Genomic DNA, 14,583 nt, shown 5'->3' on the forward strand with positions numbered 1-14,583 from the left:
CCAATAGAAACCCTAGCTCTAGGAACCCAATCAAAGCACAGATGCATCAGCCAGTAAGATTCTTATATAAATGGCATGTGACCTTAAGCATAGTCTGGTGGGCAGGGAGTAGGGAGCTACTCTGCAAGTCAGAATCTCCTTGAATACTGATAGGTTCAATCCACACTTTGCAGGCCCTGGTCAACCTTGCAGGTAAGGCAGAAATTTAAAGCCACTGCAGATACTGCTTTCTTGCAAGCAAAAACACTTTTACTAGGCAGAAACGAGTGCCACATACACTTCTCAAACACAGTTTGAACCATAAAGCAGAGTAAGCAGTCTCTCATACACACTCCGCTTAGCCTATGAGATTTAGATTGCCTTTTAACTTTAAAAAACACAAGCCTTAGCACAGTACAAGGTAAAAGTACTGGCATGTTCTCCTTATGAATGAAGTGCCACATTAAAATGGGGTTGTCTCTCCCCTTTTCATTTTCACGCAAAGACCATAGCAGGTTTCATGCTCTTTTTCCCCTTCATCCCAGTGCATCTCATTAGAAAGGCACAGGGGAGGCTGATAGCACTGCTTCACATCCTCCATATCATCATGCCATGAGCTCAATCAGAGACAATCAGAATTATGTCATGTAGTTCCATGCAGGACTGCGAATACAAGCTAGGTTTCTGGAATCCTTAATCTCTAGAACCAGTATACACCACAGAAATAATAACTGTACTAATGTGCAATATAATCAACACCATCTCCATCAGATGCCTTAGGAGAAGGTGGATCCTCCAAGTACTGGACCTCTGATGTGGAACACAGAAACAAACGCCCTGTGGGCTCCTGGGAAGGATAACTTGATTAGGATTTGCTTACTCAAGATGAGACCTGGACCAAACTCAAGTTTCAGCATGGGAGATCTGGATCGGCCAAAAGGGCACATGTGGACCAGCCACAATTTAGAAACCAGATTGACGTACGGCATGAAGGGCCATTCTCAGTCTCTTTTAATGCGGTACAAGAGCATCAGCTTTGGTACTACCCACTGTATTCAGACATTCCAAATTTTGGACTCTGAGGTAGGTCCCTGTGTCCTATTGTGACCTTGTCCACCTCCTAACTAAAATATTTAGATAACCAGATGCTATGAAAGAAAGCAACTCAAGCATTCATCACAAGATTTGAAACAGCCTGAGGCAGGTTTGAAGCACTGCTATTGTGGTAATAAAAGAGCATGGCTCTGGCATAGTCTACTGAACCTTCAATGCAGTATAAGAAAAAAAAAAAAAAGGGTAAACTGCTGAAAGCACGTATAAGTGTCTGAATTTTGTTATGGATCAATACATAGTTACATGCGGAGGAGACAGTGCTGACTTCAACCCTCATGGATAGGTGGCTGTCGATGATGATGCAGAGGTTGTGGCATGTTTGGAGGGTTTGGGAGTGAGGCCCAACTCTGGTGGCCACCATTTATTGTTCCATAGAGTGCCCTTGCCTTTCCTGAAGTTGAGACTTCTGTCTTGTCTGTGTTGAATTTGAGACAGATGTTGTGCATCCAGCCAGCCACCTCTTACATACATCTTTGAAACCTGTCTTTTCTGGTAGTTGGGTCGTTTGTCAGAGAGGAGGAGTTGAGTATTGTTGGCGTAGGAGATGATGTTGAGTCCGTGGCTCCTGACAATGTTGGCCGGGACAAGTATATGTTGAACAGGGTTGGACTGAGGGATGAGCCTTGAAGTACACTGAAGATGATGTTCTTAGAGGTCAAGGAGTAGGGGGATGATGATCTTCTGAGTTCTTCCTGTGAGGCAGGTGGCGATTCACTTGAGGGCTGCTCCTTGGGTTCCGATCTGGTGGAGTCTGTTCATCAGTTTGTGGTGAGATACGGTGTTGAATGCCACTGAGAGGTCGAGGAGGATGAGAGCTGCGGTTTCTCCATGATTCATCATCATTCTAATGTCGTCCGTGGCTGCGACTAGAGCTTTCTCGGTGCTCTGCTTTGCTCTGAAGCAGGCTTGGGAGGGGTCCAGAAGGTTGTGGTTCTCCAGGTGTCTGGTTAGCTGGGTGTTGATGGCCTTCTCGATGATCTTGGCTGGAAAAAGGAGCAGGGAGATGGGTCTGTAGTTCTTGAGGTCTCTAGGGTGGTTGCGTCAGCAGTGGCTTTAAGGTGGTGTGCTTCCATTTTCAGGGAAAGTGGGATGTAGTGATCCAGGAGTTGAGAACCTTGGTGAGTTCTCTGCTGATGGGTTGATTGCTGAAGTTGAAAGCGTGGTGGGGGAGGGGGCCTGCTGGGGCTACAGAGTGTATAGTTCTCAAGATGGATGCCATTTCTTTCTAATGAGGGTGCTTCATGAGGTGAGCTGGTGTGGGTGGATGGGTGTCTGTCACTGTCGGGTAGTGTATGTGGTCCTTGGCGGAGAGCTGAGGTGAGAAGTCTTGGTAGAAAGTTTTCATTTGATTGTGGAAAAAGTTCGAGAGGGAGTCGCAGAGGGCTTGTGAGGGTGTGATGGTGTTTTCTGTTGCTGAGGGATTGGTGAACTCCTTGACTATGTTGAACAGTTCCTTGCTGGTGGGGGAGCTGTCATTGATGTGGGGTGCTAGGGCACTGAAAGGTAGAAACTGATTGCTCTTGTGAACAAATTCTACATAAAAGATAAAATTATAGTATACATGGTAGATCTCCTTTTACAAACATTACCACTAGCACAGGGCCTGAACTAATAGAATGTACTTGGCTTTCAGTTTTACACTTTTTTAAATATTATTTTTAATACAAGGAATAACAAAAGAAAAACACATGGTTAATACTATATTGCAAAAAAAAGACCTAATAATGAACAGGTGAGAGATGGAAGGTATCAAGCAAAACATAAGGAGAACCATTTTTCTTTGTGACAAAAAGGAAAGAAAAAATAGATTTGCATGTATGCTGTTTTAAAATGTCGATATAAACTGACATTATTATACAGTGTTTTTATGCAAAAGAAAGTTTAGAAATGTCATGGGCGCTGATATCGACTTTTCCTATTTAATTTTTTTTCTAATCCCTTAGCTTTCTCAGTATAGTATGAATTATCTGAAAAATAATGAACATAATTTTTGAAAAAGGCAAGTACGGGTTCACTCCTTTTGGATGATGACTAGAACAAGGGAATCAAGACAGTCAAGCCTCTTTATAAAAATTACAAAAATTAACGGTCTCAGTAGGATGACTGTAAACCAAATTATACCAAACATTTTGTACAGTAAATGCAGGTTAACCATATGCACTATGTCGCTAAAGTGTGTGGTGGAGGGGGAATGGGTGAGGGGGAGTGAAAAAAGAGCAAGTTACTTGGAGACAGTTTTCTGCCTTAAGATGCAAATTCTTACTGTTCATTTTTTTGCACATTATTCACTTACAAAAAATGGAGCACTCACCTTTCTTATTTTCATTGTTTGTGTGTTTCTTTGATTTTTGAATTTGGAGTAGATCAATGACTGAGCGTGATCCAATAGGGAGGAGGACAGAATGTTTATTTGAAGATCCAGCAGAAGGTGGCATATGGACTGGAACTAGTTGGTGCATCTGAATTCCAACCTGACAACAACATATGCATAATTATTTCTACAAAGTATTGATTAAACAATTGTTATTTATGACTTCACAAGGACGGAAGTAATAGTTCACCTTGATACCTTGTAATCAAAGTTCAAAATAATAAATTACTCTTTTTGATGCATCGTCTATACGTGCGTTACCTCCATGTTCATCTTCCCCGATACAGTCCTTACCTGTGAGATCGCTCCCTCAACATAGCCACCACTACCCAGGCGCCACTACAGAGGGGAAGTCGAACAAACCACACATCCTGTTCTTCTTTTCTGTGGAACACGGTTCCCCTGGCTGGCTCATGTGAATGGGGCTTGTTTGTTTTTTGTGGGTTTGAAGGTACCGCTTTAGTGCCCTTTTTAGGGTCGAGCCTGCGTCGCATGCGCTTGCGCATGCGTTTCGCTAAGCGAGACGCTTTAGGAATTAACAAGCATTTGCAATGCAACGGGTCTCACGTTTGCTCGTGTTAGAGCTGATAGCGTTGTAAACTCCTAACTGGACTTTTCACACATAATGAAACCTATCGGCAAAAGTGCAATTATGTGCGTAACCGGAAAAAGTGCGATTAACTGTGTAACAGGGTTGATATTATGTAAAGTGCTCGACTTCTGCCAAGCGAGATAGCGCTGGGAAACTAGGGAAAAAGTAGTCCACGAGCCGGACAGAAAACAGCAAGCCTCGCATGTTTTCTGTACTTGGTCGATGCGTTCGAGGAGGGCTATCCACTGGAAAAGGCATGAAGTATTGCATGCCTTCCACTAATGAAATCATGCAGATTCTAACAGGCAAGCCCACGAGCCAGAGAAAGACACTGACGTGACGTGGACAGGGCTCTGAGCCCTTTTTAATTCCTAAAGCGTCTTGCTTAGCGAAACACATGCGCATGCGACGCAGGCTCAACTCTAAAAAGGGCTCTGAGCGTCAGTGTCAGTGTCTTTCACCCGTTGCATTGGAAATGCTTGTTTCTTATTGTATCCCAGGGCTTCGCTGCAGCAGGCGGGGATGCCTGCATTTCTATTCCCTCTGCTCGTTTTAACGATAGGGGAGAAACGCAGGGTTTTCTTGGTACGCAGTGGGTTTCCGACACGCTCCCGATCTTGCTCTAGTGGCCGGAAGGTGCTGTTTGTGGTTTCCCGCCCGCGTTTTGACTTTTTCCAGTGCTGAGCTCCAGGTTTTGTGGCTGCATGTCTGGCCCGTATTTCGTTAGCGCCAGTCGCGTCTCAGTCCTGTTAGGGAGGGCAGGTCTGCCCCTCTTTTCTATGTATGCTCCTGCTGCTTTCACAAGTTTTTTCGTGAGCATGGTTGTTTAGAAACCATCCAACATGCGTGAAGTCAGTTTTTTTTTTTTTTGGGATGCAGTGACATCAGTGTGACTTGCATTATGGAGTCTGACCTTGGGGATGCCCCTGGCCTCTCTGGAGACGTCATCTGCAGCCCTCCTTATAGGAAATGATTACTATGGCAATGGAGGCTGCTTTTCGTGCTCATGAAGGTCCTCCTGCCATTAAAACTTCCCATGGGCAGGATTCAGACAAAGCTATGAAGGATGCTGGTGATTTGGAGGAGGAAAACCAGAAGGGGCATTTTATCTACGGAGCGGAGCTTTCGAAGGTTCTGCAGCATTTGCGCACTAATCTAGATTTCCAGAGGCAGAAGTTATTCCTGAGGATAATGACTTCTTTGCATAGTATATACGGTCTGAACCTGACAGTCCCTCTGCATGCTGCAGTTTAAAAAAGTGTTGCACCATGAGTGGAAAGACGTTGATAAGTCCCCTTGATTTGTGGCCAAACTATTTTTGGCCAAACAATATCCCATTGCCAACTCTTCAAAGGAATTTCCTCAGTTAAGGTCTACAACCTTATGGCGGGTTTATCCACCCAGGGCAATGTTATTTCGGAGGATGCCTCCCCTTCTAACGCTGTGAATAAAAAGGTGGATGGGCTATTAAGGGGGCATATGTGGCAGCCAATTTTGCAGTGCGAGCAAAAGCATATTCCATTTACACAGTTCAATCCCTGCTCAAGGATTTCCAGTCATTAGCAGTCAACATGACTGAAGAATTAGACTGTTCAGTCCACCTTGCTTTGATGGAACAACAAGTTTGTTTTCTTTCCGTTATTTCTTTTGATACTTTGTGTTCCTCGGCTGCTGCCTCAGGAGCTGATGTTTCTGCCCACCGTCACTTCAGGATGCGGTCTTGGAAGCCTGATACTTCTCAGAAAGCAGTTTTGTTGAAAATCCTTTTAATGGTGTTAAATTGTTTGGGCATCATTTAGAGGATGTGGTTAAAAAGACATCTGAGAACAAAAAACGGATTGCCCCTTTGAAGGCCTATCCTAGGGTTAAGGAGTTTGCCTTCAAGAGAGCCTTTCCTTTTTCATCCTGTAGGGGGACACTGCAGCCCTTTGGGGTAGGGGTCGTGGCCGAAGCCACTCACTTTGACAATTCCCGGTTTCAGCCCTCAACAGCTGGTTCCTCAGGTTCAGTGGAGCCCAAGTCCTGACTGTCTGCTGAATGTCCCAGTGGGAGGTCATCTGTGGCATTCCGGAGAGACTTGGCCTTCCACCGTGTCAGATGCTTGGGCAATTCAAGAGGTTTCCAGCAGTCATGGGTTGGAGTTCATTACTGTTCCAGAGGATTTTTTTAAGGTCACCCCACTGCCCAGAGACTCCTTGAAAAAACAGGCACTGCTGGACAGTGTGCTGGCACTGTTGCAAAAGAAGGCTATTGTCCCTATTCCTTAGTCGGATTGGGGTCAAGGGTTGTATTCCATTCTGTTCCTGGTACAGAAGCCTTTGGGGGACTTTCCACCAGTTCTTGACTTAAGGAACTTCAACAGATTTTTGGTTAACCTGACGTTCAAAATAATGACCTAGCAAAGCATGTTCCCATTTTTCAGCGGGGGAGTTTCTGGTCGCACTGGATAAGATGGATGTCTACCTTCATGTGCCGATTTTCCTCGGGCACCAGCTATTTCTCTGCTTTGCATTTAGGGACCGTCATTACCAGTTTCGAGACCTATCGTTTGGGTTGACTTCAGCTCCAAAAGGTTTTACCAAGCTCTTGGCTCCCATGGTGGGTATTTTACATTCTGCAGGTATATGGGTGTACCCATACTTGGATGACTGGTTAATCAGTTCTTCTTCTTTTTCTAAGGCCGAAGCCAAAGTTATGGAAGTGTGTCACGTTCTGAAGAGCCATGGCTTCCTGTTAAATCTGGCCAAGTCCCATCTGCATCAAGTCCAGACACTCCAGGTCATCGGGGCTCTGTTTTGTATAGACAAGGGGGTGGTGTTTCTTTTCCCAGAAAGGGCCACCAGGCTTGTGGCTCATCTGTCAGATCTGCTGCGGCAACCACAGGCATCAGCCCGCCTGTGGTTGCACAGTCAAGGAGAAATGGCATCAACTCTGGACCTTGTTCCTTGGAGCCATTTGCATCTGTATCCCTTCGTTTGCCATTTGTTGCACCTGTCAGGTCCCCGCTTCCAGGACTTTGAGGCAGTGGTTCCCGTTTCTTCTCAGATCAAGGTGGAGTTGAACTGGTGGTTGGTTCTGGGGAACTTGCAGAAGGGGTTTCAGTTGGCATAGCTCATTCTTCTGGTTTTCACCACGGATGCCAGCAAATTGGGTTGAGGAGCAGTTTTTGTGGAACTGAAAGACCAGGGCTGGTGGGCCTGGATGAAGGTATTCCATTCCTCCACAGGGAAAGAGTTGGCAGCGGTGCGAGCGGTCCAGGGCATCCTATTTGTGTTCAGACAGACAACCAGATTGTTAGGGCCCATATCAACAGGCAAAGGGGGTGGTTTCCGCCCTTTACAAGTTGCCCAGGGACATCTGTAATTGGGCTTACGGATCAGCTGAGCAGGTCTTTCCTATCTGCTCGGGTCCTATTGGTGGTCCCGAGGTGGTCAAGCAGGCCCTGGTTTCCTCTGTTGAGAGAACTGGCAGTGGCTCCTCCTTGGACTTTGCCCCTTCAGCCTCCCCCATTGCTTTCCTTGACTCTTTCTAAACATGCTCTTTGTCAAATGAATCTGGGAGTTTGGCTTCTGGATGGTTGAGGTTATTGGCTCTGGGTTGTTCCTCAGCGGTGGAGGACTCCATTCAGAGCTCCCACCGTCCTTCCACTAGGAAGTAATACAAGAGGCACTGGGGCAACTTTGAGAAGTGGTGTGTCTCCAAGCAGCTGCTGCCCCTTACTTTTAATCCTCTCAAGATTTTGGATTTTTCTGGAAGATGGCTTTGTCCTGGGTTTAGTGTATCCACCATTTGGGCTCAGTGGGCAGCGGTTCAGGCTGTTTGAGGGGAGGAGATGTTGACTCTTGCTCCTTTGGTTTCCCGGCTGTTATGCATTTGTTTCTGCAACGCCCAGTTATCAGGTCCCCAATTCCTCCTTGGGATTTGCCTTTGGTCCTTGATGGTTTGATGAGAGCACCCTTTTAACCTCAGGAATCTGTGGATCTTAAGTATCTGACACAGAAGGTTGTCTTTTTTTGGTGGTGATGATTTCTGGCCGCAGGATTGGTGAAATTGGTGCTTTGCTTTCTGTCTCCCCTTTACTTCGTTTTTTTCCTGATATGGTGGTGTTGCGCCCCAGTCCTGCTTTTGTGCCTAAAGTTCCTTCCTCTTTTCACTGCTCTCAGGACATTGTTCTTCCTGTATTTTGCCCTGATCCATCCTCGGAGGAGGATGTTCATTTACACACGCTGGATGTTCACAGGGCAATTTACTTGTGTGTCACTTCCTCTATTCGGAAGGCTGACTCCCTGTTTAGTACCTTTGGGGTGGGTAATAGAGGTTCTCATCCTACTAATTCTACCCTCTGCCGTTGGATTAGATCTGCGATTTTAGGTGCCTATGAACTGTCTGCCTGTGATGTCCCTTCTCAAATACAGGGTAGGTCTACGAGGGAAATGGCTACATCTTGGGCTTCCTTTAAAGATGCTTCATTGAAAGACATTTGCCTTGCTGCTACGTGGTCCTCCCCTTATACCTTTCTGTCCCATTACCTGGTTCAGTTGGGGGAAGGGTTTTGTTCTTCTTTTGCTGATCATGTGTTGTCTGCAGTTTTGTCCTGATTTTGATTACGTATTGAACTTTTTCTGCATTGATGCTTTGCAGTCTGCTGTGTCATGCTTTTCTGTGCGTATAATCAATCCAGGTTGCTTTGGTATTTCTCACAGGTAAAGACTGGATCAAGGAAGATGGACATGGAAGTAACGCTCTGGTTACTCACCAGTAAACTTCATTACTCCGGGTCCAAGTCTTCCCTGATATCTGGGATCCATGCCCCTCCCGTCCCCTGGGGAGATTGATTATTTGTGGGTCTTTTGTGTTGTGGTTTGCTTGGTACTACAGGATGAGTGGTTGGTCGACTTCCACTTTGAGTGGTGCTTGGGTAATAGCGGCCATGTTGGGGGAAGTATTTTGAGTCAGCTAGGGAATAGGTCCTGCCAGAAGGAGATGACATCTCACAGGTAAGGACTGTATCAGGGAAGACTTGGACCTGGAGTAATGAAGATTACCAGTAAGTAACTGGAGCATTCCTCTCCTTGTGAAGTTCCACTGGTACTAAACTGCACCTGAAAACTCCTGCAATATTCTAGCAGGCCAAGAGGTGGCACTATCGGCCTCCACTGTAATGCTGACCTCCCTCCGACACGACAGAACGGAATCAGAGTTGCCACTCTCTCAGAACTGTGACCAGCAAATTGAGGCCATGGACAGTGTGCGAAATCTACATGCAAAATCCCACACTGCCAGAGTTTCTTCACATGTGGCTTGAAACAGCTTGAAACGGTCTGGCCAGATGTAATTCTCTTACTACTTTTACATTTGTATTAATTAATTTATTTTTATATTTTTTTTCACTTTACTATAATACACATAAATTATTTCATGGTGTTATACTTCTTTATACAATTATTTATTACGTACATTACTTTCCTAAAACATACAATAGTCAGCCAAAAAAAAAAACACCTTTAACATATTTTCTTAAAATATATGTGATTACATTTCATATATATGCTTTTGCCCACCTCTGTCAACATCAGACTCCACTCCTTCCTTCATTTATACTCAAGCATTCATATACTCACATATACCATACAGGCCCACCCCAGCCCACTCGTCACATACACAACATAATGCAACAGGGAAAGAGATCTCTAATTTCAACCGTTGTTGTGTTGCGGGCTGGGTTGCTCCTGCAAAATCAGACAACGTACGATTCAGTGGAATAAAAAAAAAGGCTGTCCACCTTGTTCAGAACCACCTTTTTGAAAGATTTTACTGCTGGTGAATCTATGAGTGGTGTTCTGCAAAGCAACAGGTGCCGATAAGCAACTGATCAGACAGAAACATCTAATAAATGCATAATTCTTTATACAACATTTGGTACAGTCCACTGTTTGAGCCACGCCTCTAATAAAAAGTGCACCACCACCTCAGTGTCATAAAGAGGTGCTGCAGTGTGGTCTAACACCAACTTCCTTATAACCCGTTAGGCACAAACTACTAATCACCAAATCCAAAACCTCATTTGGTAAAATGGCATGCTGAAAAGACAGATGCCATGTGCAAATGTGCATATAGCTAATACCTTATGCTAACTTTCCGGGCTCAGAATTCCATTGAGCACAAAACCACAATAAAGTAATATGCTGCTCTGGGGCCCCAGGTCCTAATTTCTGTGTAGAACACTAAGAACAGAGAGGACAACCATGCATGTATTAGTGGTCCCTATTACCTAAGGCTGGTACTCAAATTGCACCAATAAAAAAAACATGAGGGTGGTACCTTTTAAAAATAGTCAATTAGGTTTTGTCTTGCTGTGTACTTCCCGAAGTCATGTGGAGCGAAAAACTATAGGCCTTATTTGGAATCTCAGGGCAAACCACATAGCTTCAAGATGTCCTCCTATGGATACAAGACGAAATACCTTGTGAGGATAATATACCAAAAAGTGTCGGATAAACATGGACAGTAGTTTTGAATTGTTTTTGAAAAGTTATAAATGTTGGCCTATTATCAACTGCATAAACACTGACCCCATAACTTCATAAGTGCCCCAGGAGTAAGATGGCAAACAGGCTATGCACAATGCTGGGCTGCACACGTCTACGAAGGAAGCCTATACCTCAACGGTACATGCACACATCTTTTCCTAAGGTTTTATTCACTGAGTTTTTAGGTTCTCTGCCGTACAATACGATTGAACCGTAAACAAGACAAACTGGTGTGCATCATCAACCACTCCAACCTTATTTTAAGGATAAGAGGACTGTTGAAAAGAACTGGAAAATCTTGAACGTTGATGAAGACAAAGTAAAAGTGTGTGGAGTTGACAATATGGCTGCTTTTCAAATTTCAGCTATTGGTATATTACCTAAGAAAGCCATATATGCTCCTAATTAATAAGTTGAGTGTACTCTAAGAAGTGTGGACATACTTCTTTTGGCTTTGGCACAACAAGTCTGGATACATTTAATTATTGATCTTGAAATAACTGCTTTAGATAAGCTTTCCCTGTGTGTGGAGGCAAGAAAGCAACAAAGAGTTGTTTATTTTTACAAAACTCTTTAGTTCTGTCAATATAGTACAATATATCTCTCTTTACGTCTAATATGTGTAGGGCTCTTTCTGCAACTGATTCAGGGTGTGAAAGAAAACTAGTAATTTAACTGTTTGGTTTAGACGGAATGCAGAAACAACCTTTGGAAGAAATGGTGGAAAGGACTATCCTATCCCTATGTATTTGGAAAAAGGGCTCTTCCAAGCTTAATGCCTGAAGCTCACCAACACGTCTTAGTGAGGTGATTGCTGTATAAAATGCTGCTTTCCATTATAGAAACCTAAGTGGATAGTTATGCAATGGTTCAAATAGTGGCCCCATAAGCCTAGTAAGTACAGTGTTGAGATTCCAAACTGGTGATGAGGCACTCTGGGTGGGATCACTCTTTTTAAACCTTCCATAAATGTCTTAACAACAGGCATTTTGAATAATGATCAGTTGTGTCTGTTTTGCATATATGCATTTACCGCTGCAAGGTTGAGGCGTATTGATGTGTACGAGTCTGTAAATGAAGTAAGCAGCAGATAACATCTTGAACAGTTGCTTTAAAGTGTTCGATATTTTTGTCATGACAACATAAAACTAATCTTTACCACTTAGAAGCAAAGCATGCCCAAGTGGTGGGTTTACGTGCTTCCTTAAGAATGGTCATTCACTCTGGAGGAAGATTCAAGTATCCAAGTATCCAAACTCTATGACTTCAGGAGCCAAATCGGAAGATTGAGTTCTTTGGGATTTGGATACCTGATTTGTCCCTGGTTCTGAGTGAGATGATTTGGGTGTAGGGGAAGCTTCTCATGGCGGTACTACCTAGAGTTTGAGTAGAGTGGTGAACCATGTGTGTCATGCCCAAGTGGGAGCTACTGAAATGAGGGTGAAGTGTTCTCCTGAGCTTTCGAACCACAAACGGAAGAGGGAAAGCTGGTAAAGCGTATGCCTAGGAGGTGTTCCACTAACAAGTGAATGCAATGTCGTATTGCCCAACGCCAGATTGTCTGAGACAGGCGTGATAACTGTTGAGAGTGTGTGTGCCCCAGTTTCTGTAAATAAAACATTGCTGTTGTGTCAGTTCTGACCAAGTCATCCTTATCTGTTAAGTGAACTAGGAAATCTGAGTGCTAGATGAATGGCTGAAGCCCCAAGTAAATGATGTGTAGGACTTGGTATCTGCATCCCAAAGTCCTTTTATGGATAGATTGTGTACGAAAGCACCCCATCCTGTCAGGGATGCATCAGCTGCAAGAGTGATCTGAGGCACAGGGTCGAGAAACGGCTGCTCTTTTGACAAGTTTTGTGTGTTCCACCACTGTAGAGAGTGATGAGTGCAGTTGACTACCAACACTAGATCCTGTAGCTGGCCCTGTGACTGAGACCATTGACTGGCCAGACACTACTGCAGCGGACGCAGTCTTGCATGTGGTACTATCGCAATACAAGATGTCATCATACCTAAGATCCTCTGAACTGTTCCTACTGTTATGTGTTGAATGGGGTGCACCTGTTGCAGCATCTGGGTAAAGGGAATGAAGTGCGGTTTGTGAATGTTGTAGATATAGTGGAATCGTACTCGATTTGATGAGCCAGTCGTCCAGATATGGGAACACATGAATACTCTGCGTAGATGTGCTGCAACTACCATCAGACATTTTTGTGAATCACACGAAGTGTGGTAGTAACTTTGAATGGGAGTACTTTGAGCTGGTAGTGTTTTCCTTGTTTCACGAACAAGAAGTATTTCCAGTGGGATAGATGTATTGGAATGTGAAATTAAGCATCTTTTAAGTCTAGTGCAGACATAAAATCTCCTTGTTGTAATAGAGGGATCACATCCTGGAGAGTTACCACATGTGTGGATGTGTCAATTTAATGGCCTGAGATCTAGGATAGGCCGAAGTGATCTGTCCTTTTTGGGAATTAGGAATTATAGTGAATATACTCCTGTACCCTTCTGATGAAATGGGACTGGTTCTATGGCCCCTTTGAGTAGGAGAGCTTGAACTTCTTGATTTAGCAAACTTAAATGTTCCATGGCAAGTTTTTGTCTGCAAGGTGGTATGTTTGGAGGTGTTTTGACCAGCTCCAGGCAATAACCATGTTGGATAATGATCAACACCCACTGATCTGCGGTTATTGTTTTCCAAGTGAAAAAGAACTGCTGTAGACGTCCCCCAACAGGTGTTAAGATATAGCAGGGGTGACACAAGTGGAGGCGCCTTACCTCAACCTTTAGAATTGTTTGCCCTGTAGGCACCTCTGTAATACCCTCTTGAAGGGGCTGTTGGGTGGTGTTGTCTAAAGGAGGCAGAGGAATCTGATGATGCCTGTTTGTTATCCTGCTTGAAAACAGGTTGTCAAAAGGACCTACAAGTGGTAGAAGTCTGAAGTGCCCCCATAGACTCCCCAACTTCAGTGTTCTTCATCTTCTCTGGATCTTTTGAGGGCCAAAAAGAAGTTGCTGGTCGAAAGGGGCATTTAAAAGTGTTTGCTGCATCTCTGGTTTAAAACCTAAAATGTGCAACCAGGCTGTCTACGTAAAAGTACGCTAGTATTTATAATCCTAGCCACTGTGTCTGCTGCGTCAAGAGCACATCTAATGGAATTATGGGAAATCAGTTTGCCTTCCTGAAAAAATTGTGGACCTTTTTTTCTATACTCCTCAGGGAGATGTTGAATGAGATATTCGATCCCATCCCAATGTGCTATATTATATCTTGTTAATAGACCTTGGTTATTAGTGATTCTCCAATGATTGGCTGCTTGTACTGCTACACTTTTACCTGAGGCATTTATAAGTTTAGACTCACTATCTGTTGGAGGAGCATCTGCTGTGGTTTGAGAATTAGCTTGTTTATTAGCATTTGACACAACTATGACTCTGGTAGAATATGCCCTCTAATGTAAGCAGGATCGGAAGGTGATGCTTTATATTTTTTTTATCTACCCTAGGTGTTATGATTCGGGTGCATACTGGATCTTTAATGATCTCGTCTGCATGATGGGTCATTCCTTTTAACATGGGCAGATATTGGCAAGCCCTAGTAGTGGAAGAGAGAGTTTCAAAAAGAAAATCATCCTCTGTAGGATCCTTGTGTAAGGGGACCTGATGGCATGCATCTGCCCTAGCTATATGCTCATTAAAAGATGTAGCTTCATCTGATGGTGATGGCTTAATGGGGTATAGGTCTGGATTTCCGGGGAGATCTATGTCATATGTGTCCGAGGGGTCTACTTGTAGCTGATCTAAAGTATCATCCTTTCCCTGATCTGCATATGACAGCGGAGAGCCTTGTGGGCTTACATCAGCTATGTCAGCTATATCAGAGTGTCAATGATGTGGTGAAGAAGGAAGTCGTGGTGAGGAAGGTGGTTGAGTAGGTGGAGGAGAGGCAGGAAGAGGTGGATGAATAGGACTGGTGCTAATGTCCTTTTTTA

At 44.1% G+C, this 14,583-nt stretch overlaps 1 protein-coding gene across 1 annotated transcript in view; it reads right to left on the reverse strand.

Annotated features, from left to right (window-relative positions):
* Positions 1 to 14,583, reverse strand: part of REV1 (REV1 DNA directed polymerase) — a 429,753-nt gene that overhangs the window by 66,067 nt on the left and 349,103 nt on the right. The window contains exon 16 of the mRNA XM_069204390.1: positions 3,404 to 3,563. Coding sequence (XP_069060491.1) covers positions 3,404 to 3,563 — 160 coding nt within the window. The remainder of the gene's footprint in view (positions 1 to 3,403; positions 3,564 to 14,583) is intronic.

The sequence above is a fragment of the Pleurodeles waltl genome, chromosome 8 (genome assembly GCF_031143425.1).
Source record: "Pleurodeles waltl isolate 20211129_DDA chromosome 8, aPleWal1.hap1.20221129, whole genome shotgun sequence".
Classification (NCBI taxonomy): Eukaryota; Metazoa; Chordata; class Amphibia; order Caudata; family Salamandridae; genus Pleurodeles; species Pleurodeles waltl.